At 43.3% G+C, this 21,302-nt stretch overlaps 1 protein-coding gene across 2 annotated transcripts; it reads left to right on the top strand.

Moving 5' to 3' along the window:
• Positions 1-1,224: 1,224 nt before the first annotated feature.
• On the top strand, positions 1,225-19,990 carry tmem110l (transmembrane protein 110, like). 2 transcript variants are annotated; one of them, XM_083757612.1, is made up of 8 exons: positions 1,225-1,846; positions 6,777-6,825; positions 7,539-7,634; positions 7,757-7,878; positions 9,286-9,398; positions 10,608-10,691; positions 12,531-12,662; positions 19,406-19,990. In XM_083757612.1, exons 1-8 carry the CDS (start codon positions 1,648-1,650, stop codon positions 19,532-19,534), a joined length of 924 nt encoding a protein of 307 aa, XP_083613738.1. In that variant the 5' UTR covers positions 1,225-1,647; the 3' UTR covers positions 19,535-19,990. The 2 variants fall into 2 exon arrangements, with proteins under 2 accessions (XP_083613738.1, XP_083613739.1); XM_083757613.1 differs by having other exon boundaries at positions 12,531-12,672; positions 19,422-19,989.
• The last annotated feature ends 1,312 nt before the right edge of the window (positions 19,991-21,302 follow it).

Below are 21,302 nucleotides of genomic sequence, written 5' to 3'. Positions count from 1 at the left end.
ATGATGCATGACATGTGTTTCCTGCAGTGACTTTAAATTTAATGTAATTATAAAAATTAAAAAACATTTCAGAGCATAACATCATCATCATCTCAAGGACGAACTAAGGATTTAATTCCAACTTGATCTCATATGATTAGTGATTAGTCCCGACTCGAGTCCCGACTCCTGCATGCCCGCCATGGCTATATGTATATCATCAACGGTTGGTACTATCCCCAGCCAGGCCAGGGCCCGCATTCACTGCGCCCCCCGCCCCTCTGTCCAGGGCAGGGCACCAATGAATGCCAGGGGGGTATAGGCTAGAGGCTACTTCTGATGTAACAGATGGTTGACGAGGAGGTCCATTAATCTGCCAAAGGCTTTACCAAGCGCGCGGGAGAAGGGATTATTCCCCCCTCCCCGTGCACGTGTGACTCGTGCATGCATGGTCCTGCCACGCGCCCCGCTCTGTCTGCAGTCCGCAGCATCAACCTATAGCAGAGGAGACGATTTCGTTTTGGCTATATCTGCACTGGCTGGCACCAGATGAAAAGGGATCACAATCATCACACATGCACCCTCCAAAAAAATCTGAAAGCATAGCCTATATGCATGGGAATAGATTCGTGACTATATGGTGACAGTCAACACTGCTGGGCATTTTTCAGATATATGACTCACTGACTGCACATCCCCAAGATAGCCTATTTTAAATGAGTCTATAATTTAAAAACAAAATCACATGATGATAATATTTAAATGGTTTGGGAAAGGCAATTCCACTATATCCTGATCCTGTTCGCATCATGCAGTTTAAACCTCACCTTTTGGTGGCATAATCATTTGATTAGCCTATTAGAATTTGTTACTATATAGATAGGCTATATAGGCCTATTATTATCCTATAAACAGCCAGAAGCATGTAGACTGTAGAGCTAAAATTGGGGGTCCCAGAGATAAATGCCATTAGATGGGGGTCCGTAGACATGCATGTCAAACTGGGGGTCCTTGAAATTAAACAGGTTGAGAATCACTGCTATAGAGCCGTAAAAATCTTCTCTGTCCCTGTCATATTATCTTTTCAAATGGGGGTGTCAATTTGGGGGGGTCCTTGTCATGAAAAAGTTTGGGAACCACATGTGTGTTCAGTTCACAGTCCCACCAGTGCAGTTGACTGACTGTATGCACTGTCTATGCATGAGTCAGTCAGTCAGTCAGTCAGTCAGGTGCAGATCGAAGGAATTCAACGCTAGGAGGACGCATGACGTCACGTCAGAGTCCCGCATGATCGCTTTGTTTTCGTTGTTGTCAAAAACATGGAAGTGAGACTACTAGACGGTCGGAGGAGATGAGATGATGATCATGACCCCGCGATTCACTCACTTTTCCAACATCAATTCATGGCAGCGACTTTGATGATGATCACCGAGAGTCGAGAGAAGAAGACGCGGAGTTTTTTGTTGTTGCTTTCGACCAGAGTGGCATCATTTCACCCAGTTTTAGTTTATGAAGCAAAGAAAGGCGAAATCCTTTAAAGCCAGAGCCGAGGAAGTGTGGACTGTGTGGACTCCTCCACTTAATTCTCCCGTTCTTTGTCTCACAACACTGCCACGTAGGCCTACTTGTTTTTAAACACGTCTGTCTGTCACCACGACGATAACGGACATGTACGGCTACGACGACGGGGTCTTTCTGGTCAAGAGATTAGAAGACAACGCAGCTGTTGCTGAAGTGACGAACATGTCCGACATCATAGCCAAGGCGAGCCCTGTCCCGCACGGCTGTGACAACGGAGCGCTGACGGACAGGTTCGGGGTCCTGGTCCAGGGGCTGCTGGCCATCGTCGCGTTCAGCACGTTGATGCGTGAGTAACATTACATATTGATGGGTAGGGGACGGGGTAGTAGGCTATGCTACGTCTCTAAATGTTTTGATTAATTGAAAACGGTGGGCCCTATACTCTATTGTAAACAAATGTAATGCTTTTTATGGTGTCGTCCACTCACAGTTAACAGTTTTTGTATTGAGTTGTGCTTCAAATGTAAGCTACAAGGCTACTGTAATTCTGCAAACTGTTAATAAATAGCCTACTTCAATCAATAAATCAATCAATCAATCAATCAATCAAAGATTATTATTTTTGCCTTGATTTGCATTCGGTCGCACCGTGTCGCTTGCCGACAAAACAGCCTGACTCAAGCCGACGACTGTCTGTTCAACTTGAAGATATAAGTTATCGACTCTATAGCAGTGATTCTCAACCCGGACCCCCAGTGAATTAGTCTACGGACCCCCATTCAATGGCATTTCTATCGCTGGGACCCTATTGCAAAATAAATGTTAATTTAACTCATAAAGGACCCATTAAGGGTCCATTTGGTTCCTATAACTATAATTTAGCTGGGGACCCCCTGGAACTCCCTCAAGGACGAAGGAGGGTCCCCGGACTCCATTTTGGGAACCACTGGCCTACAGTGTATATCCTGACAAATTTATGTTTGCTATGTTATTTATCTTAGCGTATTCAGCAGCTGTTATTGATATTGAGTGGTGTTCTAAAGTAGCAGATATTAGCAACGGAAATGGAATCTAAAAAGTCCACGTGGCGGTTTGTTGACGTTTGTTCCAGCATAGGCCTACTATATAGGAGGAGGCCTCCTATAGTATGCTGTTGCAGCAGCACACCAGCCTATTGTGGCTTGTTTATCATCACAGCTCAGCTCAACACAATGGGCCCAATGGGAGGGGTGTCAATGTCAAATCTTTTGGCAAAGGACGGTGGGGGCCATATTAGAAAATATGAAAATACGGTACCTAGCCTGTACTGTAGACCCCACTGGTCCCAAAACTTTCCCAAACTTTTTCATGTCAAAGACTCCGACCCCAAAATGTACACTCATTAGCCCGCCGACCCCCATTAGAAAATAAATGCCACGGACCCCCAAAAGAGAAGGTTTTTACGGCTCTAACAGTGATGTTCAACCATTTCCATTTTCACCAGGATCATTTTAATTTAGGAAACATTTTAACAATACAAATCTATGGGGGTGCCTGCTGGCACAAAATATTGTCAGATGGGGGTCTGCGACCAAATACATATTCATTGGGTGTCCTTGAGGCGTCATTCAAAACCCTACACGGCTTGTGCAAGAACCAGCTGTGATTGGCCTGTCCGTCCATCCATCCATCCATCTTCAACCGCTTATCCGTAGTCGGGTCGCGGGGGCAACAGCTCCACCAGAGTGCTCCAGACTTCCCTCTCCAGAGCAACATTAGCGACTTCCTCCTTGAAGATCCCGAGACGTTCCAAGGCCAGTAAGTCGATGTATATCCTCCAACTATATGCCTTGGTCTGCCCCGAGGTCTCCTCCCAGTGTGACGTGCCTCAAGGACCTCCCTAGGGAGACACCCGAGAGGCATCTTAACCAGATGCCCGAACCACCTAAGCTGACTCCTTTCCAGGCAAAGAAGCAGCGACTCTACTCCGAGTCTCCCTCGTGTGACTGAACTTTCACCCATATCTCAAAGGGAGATGCCAGCCACCAGTTGAAGAAAACAAATTTCAGCCACTTGTATTCGCGACGTTATTCTTTCGGTCATGACCCACACATCATGACCATATGTGAGAGTATATAGGAACGAAGATTGCTCGGAAGACAGAGGGCTTTGCCTTCTGGCTCAGCTCTCTTTGTGCGGTACAGCGACTGCAATACAGTCTCTGAAGAAGACCTGTGCGTGAAGGGAGTATTCATTCGCTCAATGAAGAAAAAAATCACACCCGTGTGAAGTGAGGGGCACTCTTATCATCGTACATCACCATGCATCATCACATACTGGCCAATCAGAATGCCTGTTGCCACAAATCTACGTCATATTTGGCGGACATTTGACCTAATTTCTCCTTTCATTGTCGATGGCAAATATGAGACGTGTGGGGACAAGATGACGTACATCTTCCCTTCATTTGTCAATGGCATTTAATATTTGTAGCAGGCATTTTGTGGGGACAAAAGCTGTATACAGATGACAGATACCGGTACCTATTTTGTTACGATTATGTTTGTATAGACAATATTTTAGACCAATAAAAAAGACTATATACCAAATTTCCCACCCGTCCACCTTGGCTGCCGGACTATAATCTTGTTGGTTTTGTTCCCTGGTGGACGTTCAGTCATCATTGACGAATGCGTATGACTCTACTGTGGTGGCACGCAGCATCTCCCTGTGTCATTATATGGAGTCACATGAGTAAGTTGGCACAGGACGCGATCAATGTTGTGCTGTGAGAGTGAGTTAAGTGTGAAAGGCCATTTGTGAAAGGCCAGTGTGCAGCCGTTGTGATTTTCATCAGCTAATCATTGCTTCCAGAGTTCAGCCTAGTCATTGCCAAATAGCAGTGCAGTATTTTAGGATAAGGGCAGACTGTAAGTAAGAGTGAGCTGGATCAGTGAGCTATGACCCCCACTCAGTTACTTATTTGTAGACCAATCAATTTTCAGCATTCTCTCTCTCTCTCTCTCTCTCTCTCTCTCTTTTGCTCTCTTATCTTCTCTACCCTTTTCTATCCCTCTTTCTCCCAGTGGTTCTCAACCACTGGTCCAGGGACCACCAGTGGTCCTTCAGTTAACCCATTTAGGCCTGATGTCGGGAAAAATAAATAAATCCAGGGACCACCAGTCAGCCGCGTCACGTTCCTATAACGGCGGTGGGTGCCACCCCCGCCCTCCCCCCCCCCCCCCCCCCCCCCCCCGATCTACAAGATTGTAGGGTGGCATTTGGTACAGCCGGGTCTTTGAGGCGGCAGCAGCGGCGCCGAATTGTAGGATGGACTGGACTCTCTTCTTGGCAGGAGGTGGCTTCATCATCGTAGTTTCGTAGTCAAATGGATTTGGAAATGAATCGTGTACTGTAATGTATGGACATTTATACTCTCTACCTGGCAGCAGAACAAAAGCCACCTTATTAGCATTTGAATGCCCATGGGCGGCGGCCCAACACCTCTCTGGCCCGCGCCCGACGCTGCACAAGCTGGTATGTGACTACGTGACATTTTCATTCAGGACAGTCACTATACAGTGGGTGCATATTCTGCTATTAAAACAGAATGCCAGTGGGTGCAGCTGCGCTTCTGCACCCCCGGAGTTGACGCGGCTGCCACCAGTGGTCCTTCAGTTAACCCATTTAGGCCTGATGTCGGAAAAAGAAAAATCGCTCTGAAACAATATATACCTATATTCAAAGAATTGTTCCGCATTTTCACGATTTTTCAAAAATAGCAGACCTACAATTTCATAGCGCGCCACTCGGTGGCGCGCTATGAGCTTGTAGATCTGCTATTTTTCAATAGCTAAATTATAACATAATGTTTAAAACACCAAAATGGGTTAAATGATGGAGAGTTGGTTAATGGAACCATATAGATATTTTTAACTCTTGAGAATGTAAAATGAAACCAAATTGACCCTACTCTAGAATTATGTTATTGTTAAATCTGCATTATTTATTTTACAGTATGTAGTAGTAGGAGTATGTAGAATAATATTAATAATTGTTATTTTGATCAACATTTGCCTGTAATCTCTCCTATATGGCGCCACATCAATACAGCATGGAATTGTGGAGAAGATCTTATCTCAACAACTATAATATAGTTGTTGAGATAAGATCATCTCCACATTATATTCTTTCGTTTTGGGTTTGAGATACTAAATCTCATCAAAATGGCGTGGTCCGTGGCTCAAATGCTAAATAAATAATGGACCGTGATATGAAAAGGGTTGACATCCACTGCTCGATTTTCTCCCTGCCTCTGGATGCATGCAGGTTATGTATGCGAACTTGTCTTCCTTGGCCACAGTGCATGGATCTGTTAATAGTTACACCACATTATTTATGACCGGCCGAACGAACGTTAGAAGATCTCTCAGCCGAGTACATCGTGGTGGTATGCAGAGACTCAGATCCTTGCCTGGCTGTACAGTACAATACTAGCCTGGCTAATTAGCCAGACTAATATCACACTGTCGTGCAGGCAATTATTATTCACGTCTTGTTTTAGCCAGGCTAGTACAATACACCCCCCCCTCCTACCCCCACAGTCTTTGTTTAGACTGCTCTTCCTTAAAGCTATTTTTGGTAATTTCCTTCCATTGACTTGCCGTAATCCTTGTCTTCCCTTTTTATGCTGATAGACATTGGATTTGTGTGCAGATTTGCTGCAGCTTTCCCTTATTCGGTTATTCTTAAATGCAAGCTTTTTTTCTTATTTCTTAGAAAATAGGTTTTGCTATAGCAAACAGCCTCATAGCAGAGATTGCAAAATGCTACAGAATTCCCCCCATTCCATTCTTGTGTAGCAGCCCCCCCCCCTTTCATTCCACCACCATACAAATCGTGCGCGCGAGCAAGTGAGTGTATATGTGTAAGATCATGTTTTACCACATGGCATGTCACACTTTGTGACCTTGTGGGAGAGAGTAACAGTGGGTGTCTGTGAACCAGTTCTCTCCGAGTCTCCAGCAGGAGCCTGCTGAGCGAGGAGTGTTGTCGTGGTGGTGGTGGTGGTGTGTGTGTGTGTGTGTGTGTGTGGGGGGGGGGGGGTAGGATAGAACAGGGGTGGGTGGGGTGCGGGCATTGGTAGTGTAAAACAAGGGCAATATCCTGTCTAGGCTTTCCTCTATCCTGGAGCTGAAAGAGAGATAAGTCAATGCAAAGACACTGTATAGCATTTTATTTCCAAGGCTAGCATTATTCTTGCACAAATTATTGATTTTTTCTTTTTTCTTTTTCAGTGAAAAGGTTTAGAGAGCCTGCACGTATCAGACGACCATGGCGGATCTGGTAATGTTCTATTCTATTCTATTCTATTCTATTCAGTGTTGATTTCGTCGACTGATACAATGACGAAAAATGTTCGTCGACTACCTTTTTAAAATATATTGACAATATTTCGTCAACAAATAAGAAATCACACCCGTGTGAAGTGAGTGGTGCAACTCCGTGTGGGGGTCCCCAGGGGGTCCCCGGAAGTTCCAGACCTATGCTGTTTTCGTGCTCAGACCCAATCAGCCACCCACCCAGCCACCCACACACATAGCTCCGTAAGGGAGTGGTTACACCACTCAAAAACTAGACTAAAATGTTAGGAAGGGACTAGTGAACAAGAGATCCAGTATAAGTAAGACACAAGTCATTTTACACTTGGTTGTATGCTGAAAATAGCCGATCTTACAAGCTCACAACTCGCCGCGCTGTAACCTGTGTGTGCTTGTAGATTGGCTATTTGTAAGTGTAAAATGAGTGTAAAATCAGCCATTACGACAGCATCAAGCCCCGCCAAAATACATTTTTGTTGACTAAAATCTCATGATATTTAGTCGACTAAAACTAAAACATTCCGGGTGACTAAAATGTGACTAAAACTAAGTCATTTTTCATTCCAAAAACTATGACTAAAATAGAAATTTGCTGCCAAAAACAACACTGATTCTATTACATTATGTTCTGCACACATTATGTTCTGCTTTGAAACATTTCACTTGTGTTTCTCGCAGGTTTTTTGATACATCAAAGCAGGCTATCGGTGCTTTGTTCATCCACTTTGCCAATGTCTTCCTGTCCACTCTCACCAAGGAGGACCCGTGTTCACTGTAAGTCACTCATTGGCCATTTAGTCACATTATTACACAAGGCGTTTTGTGTGTGTGTGTGTTTCTTTGTTTTGTTTTTGACCCAATTTTTTTTTTTTAATTTTTTATGTTTTTTACCCAAGGTACCTAATGAACTTCCTGCTGGATGCCACCCTGGGGATGCTGGTCATCTGGCTGGGCGTCATGGTGGGGTCCAAGGTGGTGGAATACAAGCAGTGGACGTTGCTCACCTTTGGAGAGTATGGTGAGTGTGTGTGTGTGTGTGTGTGTGTGTGTGTGTGTGTGTGTGTGTGTGTGTGTGTGTGTGTGTGTGTGTGTGTGTGTGTGTGTGTGTGTGTCGGGGGAGGGTGTTCAGGGCACATCTGCTCAGTGCAGCCTGTTGACGAACAGCTGGATGTTGGCCAAAGAACAGGTGGCCACCTGCACACTGTCTGCTGCTGTTATTACAGCAGCCTCTCTTTCCTTGGAAAACGAACAGTGCACTTCCAGCAGAGGCCGCTGTGACACAAGTAAGCACTTAGCAGTCACTCCAGCTGCAGCCTGAAAAACACCCTGGTATGACCGCTGAGTTGGGATTGTGTGCTTGCAGCTCTCATTGGTTTCCGATGGTTCTCCTTGATCCCTGAAATGGTTTTCAATACTGTGCGGTTTATCGTCCTATATATCCTTTTATTTTTCTCATGACCAGCTCATTATCGTGGCTCAAGTTTTGATGGATTGTCCGTACATTTTATTTATTTACACAATGCTTCTGTGTCCAAGAGATATTTGGATTTCTATGTGATTTTTTTTATTTGTCTTTGCTGTAAAACTGTTTGACTTACTGTGGCTAGCTACTACAATATTAATAGTTCAGAGATAACAGGACATTGTATGTCGTTTCCCATCTTTCTGTGATCACTCTTCACCGGGTTCGCCCCTTTTTGTCCTTTTTTCTGTGTTATGACCATAGACTGTAAAAAATATGGACAAAGCGTTCGCCGGGTCTAACATGGACGTAAAATGAAGCCTGTTATTCCTGCACTGTAAAACGCCATCTTTCTAGATCCGTTTGGTACCAGCTGGCCATTGGCTGGCTCCGTTTTGGACCAGCTGGCCATTGGCTGCCCAGACAACGAGGCAGGACTTCCCCCCTTCTTCTCCGTTGGTTTTTATTTTGACTCGAGTGGGAGGGGAATCCCGATCATAGACTGTAACGGTAGCCACGCCCCTCAGAACATACACGATGTTTTTTTTTCTTTATGGTCATTATTTTTAATTAATGGGACCATCATTTTCCAAAAAGAATATTATGACATTAGAAATTAGACTTTAAACTAGTGACTGGAAGAAGAAAGTATTCATGACCATGTTTATTAAGGTAATACAGTCTAGGTGAAGTTGGGCCAAAATACATGGGCCTCTATGGAGCTATGGGGCTTTTTGGGTCCAGTCCAGCGCCACAACAGGCCATTATATGAACTACCGATTTCAAATGAGGCTTCACGAAATATCTGGCTGACTGCCCCCCTGGTTATGACAGACACGTCCCTCGTGTGTCCTGGGATGACACTAGGCCTAGGAGAACCGACCTCCAGGCCATCCTTTTCGTATCTATATGACAACCGTGTTGTGGTCTGTTGTGTTGTGTGTGTTTTGTCTTTTGCATCAGGTGACCCTCCTCAAGCCGCAGCGTGGCTGGGCCAGTGTGGCATCTACCTTCTCATCATGGTGCTGGAGAAAGGTGTGATCAGCCTGGTGCTGCTCGTTCCTGGCTGGTCCAATGTAAGAATGCTGCACCACTCAATACACATGTTTCAGTTATAAAGGGTTTTTATCTTTTGGCAATTTCAGTTATTAAAGGACCACATATAGTTAGTGGTCTTTTCTAAAGTCTAAAAATAAATGCCTTTATTGGATAGTGTACAGTATGGTGACATGGGGAGGTGACAAATGGGGCAAAGGTCGTCAGGATCGGGAGTCGAACCCACGACACGCCGTCAGGCTGGCTTAGCAGCCTAGGTGCACGGGACCGCTACACTAGCCGCCCGGGCCTAGTTAGTGGTCTTTTCATTGTCTTTTCAGTGGTCTTTTCATGTATTGTATTTGTTAAAATGCATGTTAAACAGCTCTATATTCTCACAGTATTTAAAAATAAAAGATATTTTATTTATTTCAACGCAGTAACAACAAAAATATCGAATACATGTTAGGAATATGATGAATAGGAAGTTTTTCTTATTTTTGCTTTTATTACTGTGGTCAGTGGTTTTAGTTTGAAAGCGAGAGATGCAAGTCATCACACATGACAAGAGCAGACAAACAAATCCAAGATAAAAAGGAGAAGAAAGGAGTGTTGACCCTTTGATTTTAATGAAAACATGGAGACAAAGTAAATGTATTCACATGGCTGTTGCATGACATTTCAATATCATATTTGTTTATATATTTAGGTTCCCATTAACCCTTGCCATAGCAACAGCTATGCTTCAAAGAATCAAAGACTAGTGTTTTGTATGTCCAGATTAAATTGGGCTATTGTTTTTGGCAGCACATTGCTAGGCTGTTAGCATTCTCATCGTAGGTCCTGTCGGGAATTAAGTTAACTGTGGACGACACCATAAAACATTAACTTGTTTACAATAGGGTCCACCATTTTCAATTCATCAGAACAATTAGAGACGTACAAAGAATCACTTCTATATAACCATAGACAGCCCATAAACGGCATAAGCCAGCGGAATTTTAATTTCTGTTTTCTTTCGGGGTTTTTTCATTGCACCCGAACCGGGGTGTTATGAGTGCGTACAAGACACAGTTGTTAACCGCAATCAATTCATATTAAAAAGGCATGAAAAGGCGTCATCGGCGTGGAGAAACATGAAAATATGCGCCAAAAGGCGCAATTGGCGCCGGGTGATTTAAGAGGCAGAAAGATATTTAAGAAAGTGTTTTTGTCACTTGTTACATAACATTTTCCATGTGTCTTTCCAGTTGCAGGAGGTGTTGCTGAGCTACATGGCCAACCCTCAGCTGGAGCTGGTCATTGTCATGCTCATCGTGCCCTTCATAGTCAATGTGAGTTCCTCTAGAGACTAGGGGCTCCAATTTCGTCGGCACCATTACCCGAGACGCGGCCTGCAATTCAGCCGCTGCCCGAAAATTACGAATATAGGAACTTGCTCTGTCCCTTAATGGTATTTTGGTCAAGTGTCACCCGCTATCTTTTTTGCGCCGACGTATTTGCATGCGCCTAGAGGTGTGGTCATGGGCGTGTTGGCATGCTTTCCCCTAAATTGCTATTTTGGTCACACACATTTGAGAAGACGATAGTGGAGTTTAAAACCACCCGTAACTTATACCCGTAAGTCGTGCCAAATTAGTTTGGTAGAGCGGCACGCGTTGCGTGTCCTTGGAGTAAGGCTGCGTCATCTCTCCGTATTCTCCTATACGCATCTCTTTGTAATTTTCCTATAATCAGCAGAAGTGAGTGCCTGCCAGTGCCACTTCCTTGTGTCCATTGTGTTTATAATTGTATAGTCAAAGACGTTATTTGGCTTGTGCCAGGCATTGTGCGGTGTGCGCGATTCCAATCCAATTGATTTAATCCAATTGACCGACCTTTCCTTTTCGCTTGATACTGTTTCGTAGAGACGGCCTACACGGGGGGTGGGGGGTTGCAGCACAAGTGAGACTTCAAGGCAGCAACGCAACACTCTTCCATGGGCTATAGACCGTAAGGCTATGAAGCTATATAGCACTGGGCATAACGGGCAACGGATAAGGGATCTCTTAAAGGCAATGGCACGTGGACTGGTGATTGGTTTAATTAATTGGTTTAACCACACCTATGCATAATATAACGTGTGACGGAGGTGTTTTAGAGATCTAGACAGGTAACCAAAATACCAACTTTAGTGGGAGAACACCCCTTCCCCACTGCTAAATCCCAAAACAGTGTATTTAGAAAGATTAGGCGAAAATGGAGCCCCATGACTGGTACCTTTAAACAATTCTGTCCGGGCGGCCACCCTAGAGATGTTTACATGGTAAGAGGTATGGTCGCCCCTTTTCCATCTCGCCCCACTACTCTACCTAGCTGTAAATAACAAACATAATTCATGTTGGTGATTATATAAAAGGTATTATTATATTAAATGTGTATAATAAAACGAAATTAACTGCTAGAAGGTCCTACATTTACTTAATTAAGCAGTTACCGTCTCTGAGTATAGAGATACAATCAAATAAATCTGTATACAAGATAATTTCAGATTTCAGAGAGGGAGGGAAATACTAAATTACTAACATTTCGCGGGGGGAGTTGGTAAAGGGGCGAGTCGTTTGCTATTCGTTTAAACGTATGCAGGACAGTGCAGTCGCTGTTGCTACTCTGCTGCACACAAAACAACGTTTTAACTTAAATAGGTACAAATGTACAATTATGTTTTGTGGGAGCTATTCAGTATGTTGCTATTTATTGAATGCATATATTTATTGGTTTTGTTTGCGTAATTGGTTTGTTTACAGCCATTGTATTTCAGTTGATTTGTTTTACAGCTAATGCTTTTATGTTGAAGGTGATGGGCAATTTGGGGGCACAGCTTGGTATATTTTAACTGATTAGGACACAGCAGCAGTCAGTGAGCACCAGGAGGGTTTATGTTTGTTTTTTACCAGCGTCTAGCAAACCTTTACCATCCTCTTTTTGCTGTATTGTCCTTCTGGAGCATAAAGCATAAAAGAGGATACATTAATTTAACACAAATGGCAAATTATTCCAAAATCGTACACACACACACACACACACACACACACACGCACACGCACACGCACACATACAGTACTATAACGTGCAGGAATGATCAACCTAGCTACCTGACCAGTTTATTTGTCTTTGTGACGGCCACCATGCAGTCCATCATGTTCTGGGTGATAGACAGTCTGATGATGAGGAAGTACAAGACGATGAAGAACCTGGACGACAGCTGTGACAGCGACGTGAAGAAGGGCGACTCTCTGCCCTGGATCAACAGCGACGAAGCACAGGTAAGAACCAGTCACATCCACGTCCATCCAACTTTTAGTCATCTGATTTTTTTTCAGTGTTGGTCTAGTTTTAGTCGGCAATATCGTAAGATTTTAGTTGACTAAAATCTACAGTTTATTTTGTCGACTAACATGTATTTTGGAGGTGCCCTGATGCCTGATTTAGCGCTTTGTTGCACTCTATCTATCTATCTATCTATCTATCTATCTGTCTGTCTGTCTGTCTGTCTATCTATCTATCTATCTATCTATCTATCTATCTATCTATCTATCTATCTATCTATCTATCTATCTATCTATCTATCTATCTATCTATCTATCTATCTATCTATCTATCTATCTATCTATCTATCTATCTATCTATCTATCTATCTATCTATCTATCTATCTATCTATCTATCTATCTATCTATCTATCTATCTATCTGTCTATCTGTCTGTCGAGGAACATATTTGCGTCATAGTTCTAGTCGACTAAATCAACACTGCGTCCAGGTTGTGGAGGACTATTCTGATGTGACTATTTTTGTGCAGTTGCCCTTTCATGATTAGAATGATCACTTCCAGCTAGTAAAGAGAATAACAAAATTCCGTTCCGGGGGGGAACTGATTAGATTTTGACCAAATTAGATTTTGGTCAGTCATGCATATCCCCCCTCGTACGAAGCTTACTTGTGACTGTCACGTCCTGCTGTTCTTTGGCTGGCAGGTTATTTGCCATGGGGAAGCTAGAAAAAATATAATCCTAACATACCATGGCTAGCCACATCCAGCCTGAAACGAGACGGTGGAAATAAGGCATTAGACAAGTGTGTTAGATCAGTGGTTCCCAAAGTGGGGTCCGGGGACCCCCAGGGGTCCTTGAGGGAGTTCCAGGGGGTCCCCAGCTAAATAATAGTTTGAAACCTTTTGTACACTCTCAGAGTCAAATTCAATTTGTTTTTTTACAATATAAATTGGGGTCCCAGAAATAGAAATGCCATTAAATGGGGGGTCCGTACACTAATGCATGTCAAACTGGGGGTCCTTGAAATTAAATGGGTTGAGAATCACTGCTAGAGCCGTAAAAATCTTCTCTTATGGGGGTCCCTGGCATATCTTTTCAAATGAGGGTCCATGACATGAAAAAGTTTTATAGAAATGAGTAAATAACACACTAAAAGGAATAATGAAGAGCTAAAGTGGGGTCTGACTCTGAACCTGACTATGAAGTTAAAGGGATAGTTCAGATTTATTTTACTTAAGTTGTATGAAATACTTGCCATTAATATAGTGGTTGCAACTGTATTAATTGAGTCCCGTGGTGGGAGTTCTGCTCTGGTTTTGGTCAATATTAAGTAGTTCCGGTCATTTTGTGTGGGCACTGGGTCCACGCATTAAAAGTAAATTAATTCACAATAATAGTGCCATTATTATTGTTGACCTATTTCTAAAATATTAGCGCAACTTTCATTCAACCTTGACCCCTCTATCACATGGAACTATTCTTTGGGCGTAGTGATATGGACACAAAAAACGTAGTTCCGTGTGATAGAGAGGGCTCAAAAATGAACGAAAGTTGCGCTAATATTTTAGAATTAGGTCAACAGTACAAATTACATTAGTTTTGTGAGTTAATTTACTTTTAATGCGTGGCACCTGGCCTGTATCCCCCACAAAATGACCAGAACTACTTAATATTCACCAAAACCAGAGAAGAACTCCCACCACGGGACTCGGGCAATCAATTAATACAGTTGCAACCACTATATTAATGGCAAGTATTTCATACAACTTAAGTTCAAAAATCCCAGAACTATCCCTTTAGGAGCTGTTGGGGGCGATATGTTGATCTTGTGACCAATACACTCTACAGTAGTCTAGAGCAGTGCTTTTCAACCCTTTTCATATCAAGTTTCATCATTTATTATTTGCCAGTTGAGCCACGGAGCACCATTTGATGAAATGTAGCCTCTCAGACCCGCCAAAAATATTTTGATATCGCGGGATACAATTCCATGCTGTATTGATGTCAAGAGTTAAATTATTGTGAAACAACTTTTATTTTGATCAACGTTTGCCCGCTATCCCTCCTATGCTACCACAGTGTAAATTTCATTTTACACTCAAGAGTTAAAGATCTAATAAGTGTCCATTTGGTTACCATTTCATACCATATAATTTAGCTGGGGACCACCTGGAACCCCCTCAAGGACCACTGGTGGTCCCAGGACCATCTGGGTGAGAATCACTGCTCTAGAGTTCCTACTTTGAATCATGCATTTGTGCAGGTAATGTGTGTTGAGTTGTACAAATGTGTGTTAGAGTTTGTAGTGTACAAACGGAACCTCAGAGTTAAATTAACGTTGATTTTACAATATAAATTGGGGTCTCAGAGATAGAAATGCCATTCAATGGGGGTCTGTAGACTAGTATGCAGGTCAAACTGGGGGTCCTTGAAAATGAAATTAAACGGGTTGAGAATCATTGCTAGAGCCGTAAAAATCTTCTCTTATGGGGGTCCGCGGGCTAATTGGTGTCAATTTGGGGGTCCTTGACATGAAAAAGTTTGGGAACCACTGGTGTAGTGGATATAATGTGCAAAGTGACGGGAGCCATGAGGCAGAGTTCAGAGAGTACTGCATCATCTGCTGGCCTGCGCTATGAAGAGAAGGGATCGCTTTTGAAGTCATGAAAGCTGAAGTCATGAAAGCTGAAGTCATGAAAGCCGTTAGAAAAGAGGGGTCGCTCCCACCGAACAGCCTCACAACGCTGCATCTCCCATGGGGACTAGGCTGTGAAAGTCTAATATGTGTGTTTTTACTTGAAGAAAAGACAGCACTTTAATGTGAGGAACGCGAGAGTGCTGATGCTGATGGTTATTATATACACATGAGCACCCTGGGGATGCTCTGCTGCACCTGTTTTTTTCTTTTTTTTGCAGGGTTGCGTGCAGTCGTGCACGCACACACACACACACACACACACACACACACACACACACACACACACACACACACACACACACACACACACACACACACACAAAGGTTAATGTAGCCAATTGACATCTGACCAAGAAAGACTGAGTCAGACACATCTCTGGATTCTACTTGTCCCTCTATGCTGTGCTTCAGCCTTCCACCATTTATCTTCCCGTTAACACAAAAAATGCTGGAAACGTATCCATACGCTTTATTAATATCGAACGCCGTACGCGCGAAGCGTATGTATACGTTTTATACGTTTTCTTATTGCTTACTGTACATCAACGTCCTATGCTCCAGGACACCGAAGAAAATAACAGCTTTCGTCTCCAGGAAGCTCCAATATGTGATCCGGGAGTAAAAAGCCCCTCCCTCCTGAAAAGAGGTCTGTCTGTGGCGAAGACGCTCCCTCCTCCAATGCCTCCATTACACGTATGGGTCTGCACGGCAACGGCATAGACCAACGCAGATGTCAGGGCATCTAAAATGGAGTTACCCATACTCTAGTGTCTGTGAATACACTCGATTCCCCCTCCCCTCCTGTTTCTACATGGTTTCTCCCGAGGAAGCTTTGTGGGGGGAGTCTCTTGATCGCTTTGGCAGTTTGAGTTCCCCCCCCCAGGCCCCACTGCGCCTTGCGATCGCCTTGCACCGCTCACTCATTCTCGGAAAAAGATATAACGCAGTCGTGTCGATTTGCCCTCTGCCAGTATATAAACCAAGAATAATCTTCAACGATCGCCATTTCATAACGTTTTCAACACGCACACGGCACACGCCATGATCAACTAACTGCCTGGCTACGTCTTCAGTCTTCACCAGCCATCGCTATCCGTTGTGTGTATCGCCATCGCGTCTTCACTTTGTTTGTTTGGGCAAGAAGCACGATCAGCGATGGAAAAGAGCTTTATATCCACGGCAGATAAGTAATGACGTATTATCGAAGGACCGCCATGATCAACTTACTGCCTACGTCTTCGTCAGCCAATGCAGCCATCATCGCTATCCGTTGTGTGATTGTGGATGTAGGGTGTAGGCTATATCCACGGTATCGAGAGAGACGCCCGGCTGTGATATAGGTCTTATCACTGCAATTATAATGAATAAAAAGGCTACAATCACACAACGGATAGCGATGGCTGCATTGGCTGGTGACAACGTAGCCTCGGTCCCAGGCAGTTAGTTGATCATGGCGGTCCCTCGATAATACGTCATTACTTATCTGCCGTGGATAAAACTCTTTTCCATCGCTGATCTCTGCTTCTTTGCCCAAACAAAGTGAAGATAGCGTTGTCCAACAAAGCAGCCAGTTATTTGATCATCTCTCTCTCCTGTGCTTCTTTCCTCAAACATGTCCAGACATGTCAACCTCAACCACTAAACTCACCGATCCAGTAACGCATCTCACCGTTATACTATCGTTCTGAAGGCAGATATAAAAATAAACATAAATAAATTATTGTCATATACATACTACACACTGAATGAAAGCCCTAATTGTCTACTTTTAGGAGGAAAACAAATACATAATATTGATCCCATGTACAGTTTGTCAGGCTATTGAATGCAGTTGTTCAGGTCCAACTATTATTCACAAAATAAGGCCTATAGCGACATGTACATATTATATACCGTATGAAACAGAAGACCCTCTGCTTTCATAAGAAAAAAACTAATACTGTAATAATAATAAAAATCACACCCCTGTGAAGTGAGCATTTCCTCATGAAGTTATCATAGCGAGTTATAAAGGTTTAAAGTCACAGAGATTGACAGGCAGATATAAACAAATAAATTATTATCATATACATACTACACACTGAATGAAAGCCCTGAATGTCTACTTTTAGGAGGAAAACAAATATACAAATATATACAAATATAGTTTGTCAGTAATTGGCTATTGAATGCAGCTTGCGCCCACCAGAGAGGATTTCAGAAAATGCATGGACCAGAAGAACTATTATTCACAAAATAAGGCCTATAGCGAAATGTACATACTATATACCGTATGAAACAGAAGACTCTCTGCTTTCATAAGAAAAATACTTCTACTGTAATAATAATGAAAATCACACCCCTGTGAAGTGAGCAGTGCAATGTTGCGCAACATTGCACTGCTCACTTGGGACCATGTGTATTTGTTTTCCTCCTAAAAGTAGACATTCAGGGCTTTCATTCAGTGTGTAGTATGTATATGATATTATTTGTGTTCATTTTTATATCTGTCTGTCAATGTCTGTCAACTTCAACCTTCCATATCTCTGCTGTTTTTTCAAGCGAGCAGCGTGCCTTCAAAAGCAGGTTTTAGAAAAAGGTCAATATCTCCAGAATGGAAGATGGTAGAATCATAATTTTTTTTTAAATTGAAGTGGACATGTTTGGCCTACTTTTTATTTATGCGATGTGATTCTAGCTATAAGAGGCCCCTCGCTGTGGGCCCCTAAAAAGTTCAAAAGTCCAATGTTAATCGCTTAGCACCAGCAAGCCTGAGCAAATAGAAAACTCTAGCATACAATGTGTTAAGATAAGTTGGTGGTGGTAGCTGTTGTTTCTTTATTCTTCATTTTGTCTTCTTCCTTTTTGTGCCAGTTCTATGCTCCCTATTGGAAGGGCATGTAAAATGTTGTCACTCATCTTTTTTCACTGCCCTGTGCTTTGGAAAGCATTTCCGTTCTCTTGCAACTGTGGCAAACGTGAATCATTCTGCCAGGCCTTGCGATAAATCTTTGGAGGAAAAACGTCAGTTTGCATTTGTGTGGTGCTTTGAAAGGCGAGAACGAATGGTATTGTAGGAGTGCTCTCCGCGATGATGAAACTTTGCTGAACGGCTCCTGACTGTCTTGGGTCAAGTGTTGGTTTATCTCAAATAGTGAAACTCTAACAGACTCGTCCTTGTGATGCACACAATCAGGATAATAGCCTCCTACACAGAAGTCTGCGCGTCAAGTCTTTCTCTGTCTCTTTCTTTCTCTCTCCCTGTAGAGTTACGACAAATTGAATAGTGATTTGTCTTGGCGCCTTGTGCACGTGCACATACACACACATACACTTCAGGGTCAATGGCTGTGCCTGTGACTGATTGGCATGTGAATTGGGAGGGCTGTTCTTCTCCCTCCGTGGATCCTCCCCAACCTCCCACTGGCTCTCAGCCAGGCAGCCACAAATCATCCCTTCATCCCCGGGAATACAAGTGACATTTGGGATCCATTTCCATGCACTGATGTGATGGAAAGCAGAGCAGAGCGGAGGCAGGCCACGAGAGCATGAGAGAGAGCGAGAGATAGGAGAGGCATTGATTAGGATGAGGTCGCGGATGGAGTTGTTGGTCAAAACTGTGTAATGTACATAGCCTTCTCTTGTTGTGGCCGATTTGTTGTATAGCTAATGGCATGGAAATTATGATAGGTTGGAAACGGCATAGAAGTTGTTGGAAGTATACATCAGCTTGCGATTCCATTCTGCTTCTTGAACGATGACGATCTCATCCAACATTTTGGTTTACAATGCTGTAAATGTTAATGTTACGCAGTTATGGGATCTTTGCTCCTTTGGGATTGTGCGTGGGTCACCGCAGCCTGGAGATTGTATTCCAAGCTTTGGAATGAACGGGGATATTTCTTTACAGCTTTGTGATGGAAATGCAAAAGTCATACGCACGGCGTGGCCAATCGCTTATGTCTGTCCATGCATTCATCCGTGTCCCTTTGGCCCATGTGTGTGTTTGTCTCTTTCTTTGTCCACCAACAACATCATGTGGTGTTCCTGTCACCTCCAGGTCCTGCTGACAGTAGAGACGGACACAGACGAGGCTTCGGAAGGGGAAGAGGACCAGGACGGTGGCGCACCGTTCCCTCACGTGCAGTGCTCGGGAAGAGCCCTGAAACCTAGTTGGGTGGTGGTGTGAGTCGACCAGGTGAATCAAATTGAAACGCATGCAAACACACATTATTCTGCAGCTTCATTATTCCAATATCTAATACATATAATGACCGATGATTAAAAAAAAAATGCAACAAGAAAAGACCCACTGAGAACACAAGTCTAGATTGTAAGTATTGTTTTAGTCTTAATGGAAAGCACAGGTCTGTTAATAAAAAAAGTTACAACGCGATTGAGCATGACACCGGTGTCTTTACAAACTGCCAGGACTGTACACGCACAGTGGTGGGTTACTCCATTATGTGCAAACGGTTCTGCTCAATGCATTGTAAAGGCAGAAGGTCAAGTGACTCTTCCTAAGTGTGTTGGTATTTGAAAACAGCATTAACAGGGGGAAACCTTAAGTTTCTAAAAAATTAAAGGCACTAAGGCAGTAATAAATCTGTCCTTTGTCAATGGGGATTTCTTTTGGGGGGGGAAGGGGTTGAGTTGATACCACCAAAGAGTCATTCATCGCATATCAAATTTCCAAAGAACGGCGAGAGATTGATGCATGAACGCTTCACAGCTACAGTACCTTTTTAATTGAGGTATAATTATAGACATTGCTGCACACTGCTCACCAATGGTTCTATGAATACCTGGTCGACCGTCTTTGCATTATTGCCCTGATTTGCGAAAACCACTGAACAGACGTCAGCCATGTTGACTTTAGGTCGTCAAATCTTGTGATTGCCAATGGACGAACCACAGGGAACAGTGGTTGGTCAAAAACAGGCTGTTTTTAAATATATTGTGGTTAATGTATGGAAATATGTTTTATTTTTGTAATGGTAAAAAAGGCCAACTCATTATTACACATTTCCTTAATCTGCAATGGTTTGTAGATTGTTATGATTCATTCAGGGGTAGTCGAGTTATTCTGACTTATTGACGTTATTTATTCAATTTGTACTTCTTTTTAATACGTATTTGATTTGATAGACTTGATATATTGTGCTCAAATCTGTGGTAACAATAATGGGATAAAACATGTTTTTAATGTTTCTATTACTTTTAATATGTCATAGCAAAACTATCGGCGAGAGGGGAAAAAGCACTACAGTAGACCAATGAAATGTTTATCAAATATCTGTTTCAGATGTATTATTTTGTATCCATGTTATTAACTTGTCCAAATAATTTCTGCTCAATTTAGCCACCAAATAATGCAGTTGGAGAGAGTCTTACATTTGACATAATCTGTCCAGTGTCCGTAACATACTTTTATTTTGTGTCCCACAAGTGCATCGAGTGTTTTTATAAATGCGGCGGCGTCTGTCTGTTCCTCTTGTGGTGATGATGATGATGATGATGATGGTGCTACAGCAGACCGCATCACGCCGCTGTGCTTCTTAATGAATGTATCTTTTTTTTTTACTCTGTGCTGTGCTGAATAAAGAACAGTGACACACACTTTGGCTCTTCTGGTGTCAAATTCCTGCAGTGGCCTCCCAACCCGGGGAGGGAGCCTGGCGATGACAGACACTTACGCACAACCTGGAGAGAGCACACCTGTGAGGGCAGGGCAAACAGCCCTGTGACCTCGAGCTGATGACAGGGGAGACGGGGGGGGGGGGGTTGGTGGTGTGTGTGGCCATCGGTACTAAGACGCGCAGAAACTAGAGGGTTTGCTCTCCGTCTGGCTTTGGTCTCAGTGGTGACCAGGTGTGATCCCCAGCCGACAGTCGCCACTTTCATGACATGCTGACATGCTTTACATCAGTGGTACTCACCCCCCCCCCCCCACCAGA

The sequence above is a fragment of the Protomyctophum parallelum genome, assembly GCF_964188405.1.
Source record: "Protomyctophum parallelum genome assembly, chromosome: 22".
NCBI classification, from domain to species: Eukaryota; Metazoa; Chordata; class Actinopteri; order Myctophiformes; family Myctophidae; genus Protomyctophum; species Protomyctophum parallelum.
The sequence above is the reverse complement of the archived record's forward strand: the minus strand, read 5'-3'. Positions and strand labels throughout refer to the sequence as shown.

Coding starts and splice junctions, on each gene's coding strand:
- tmem110l (XM_083757612.1), top strand. CDS start 1,648: ATGTACGGCTACGACGACGGGGTCTTTCTGGTCAAGAGATTAGAAGAC. Junction 6,826..7,538: donor AGACGACCATGGCGGATCTG/GTAATGTTCTAT, acceptor TGTTTCTCGCAG/GTTTTTTGATACATCAAAGC. Junction 12,663..19,405: donor TCAACAGCGACGAAGCACAG/GTAAGAACCAGT, acceptor TGTCACCTCCAG/GTCCTGCTGACAGTAGAGAC.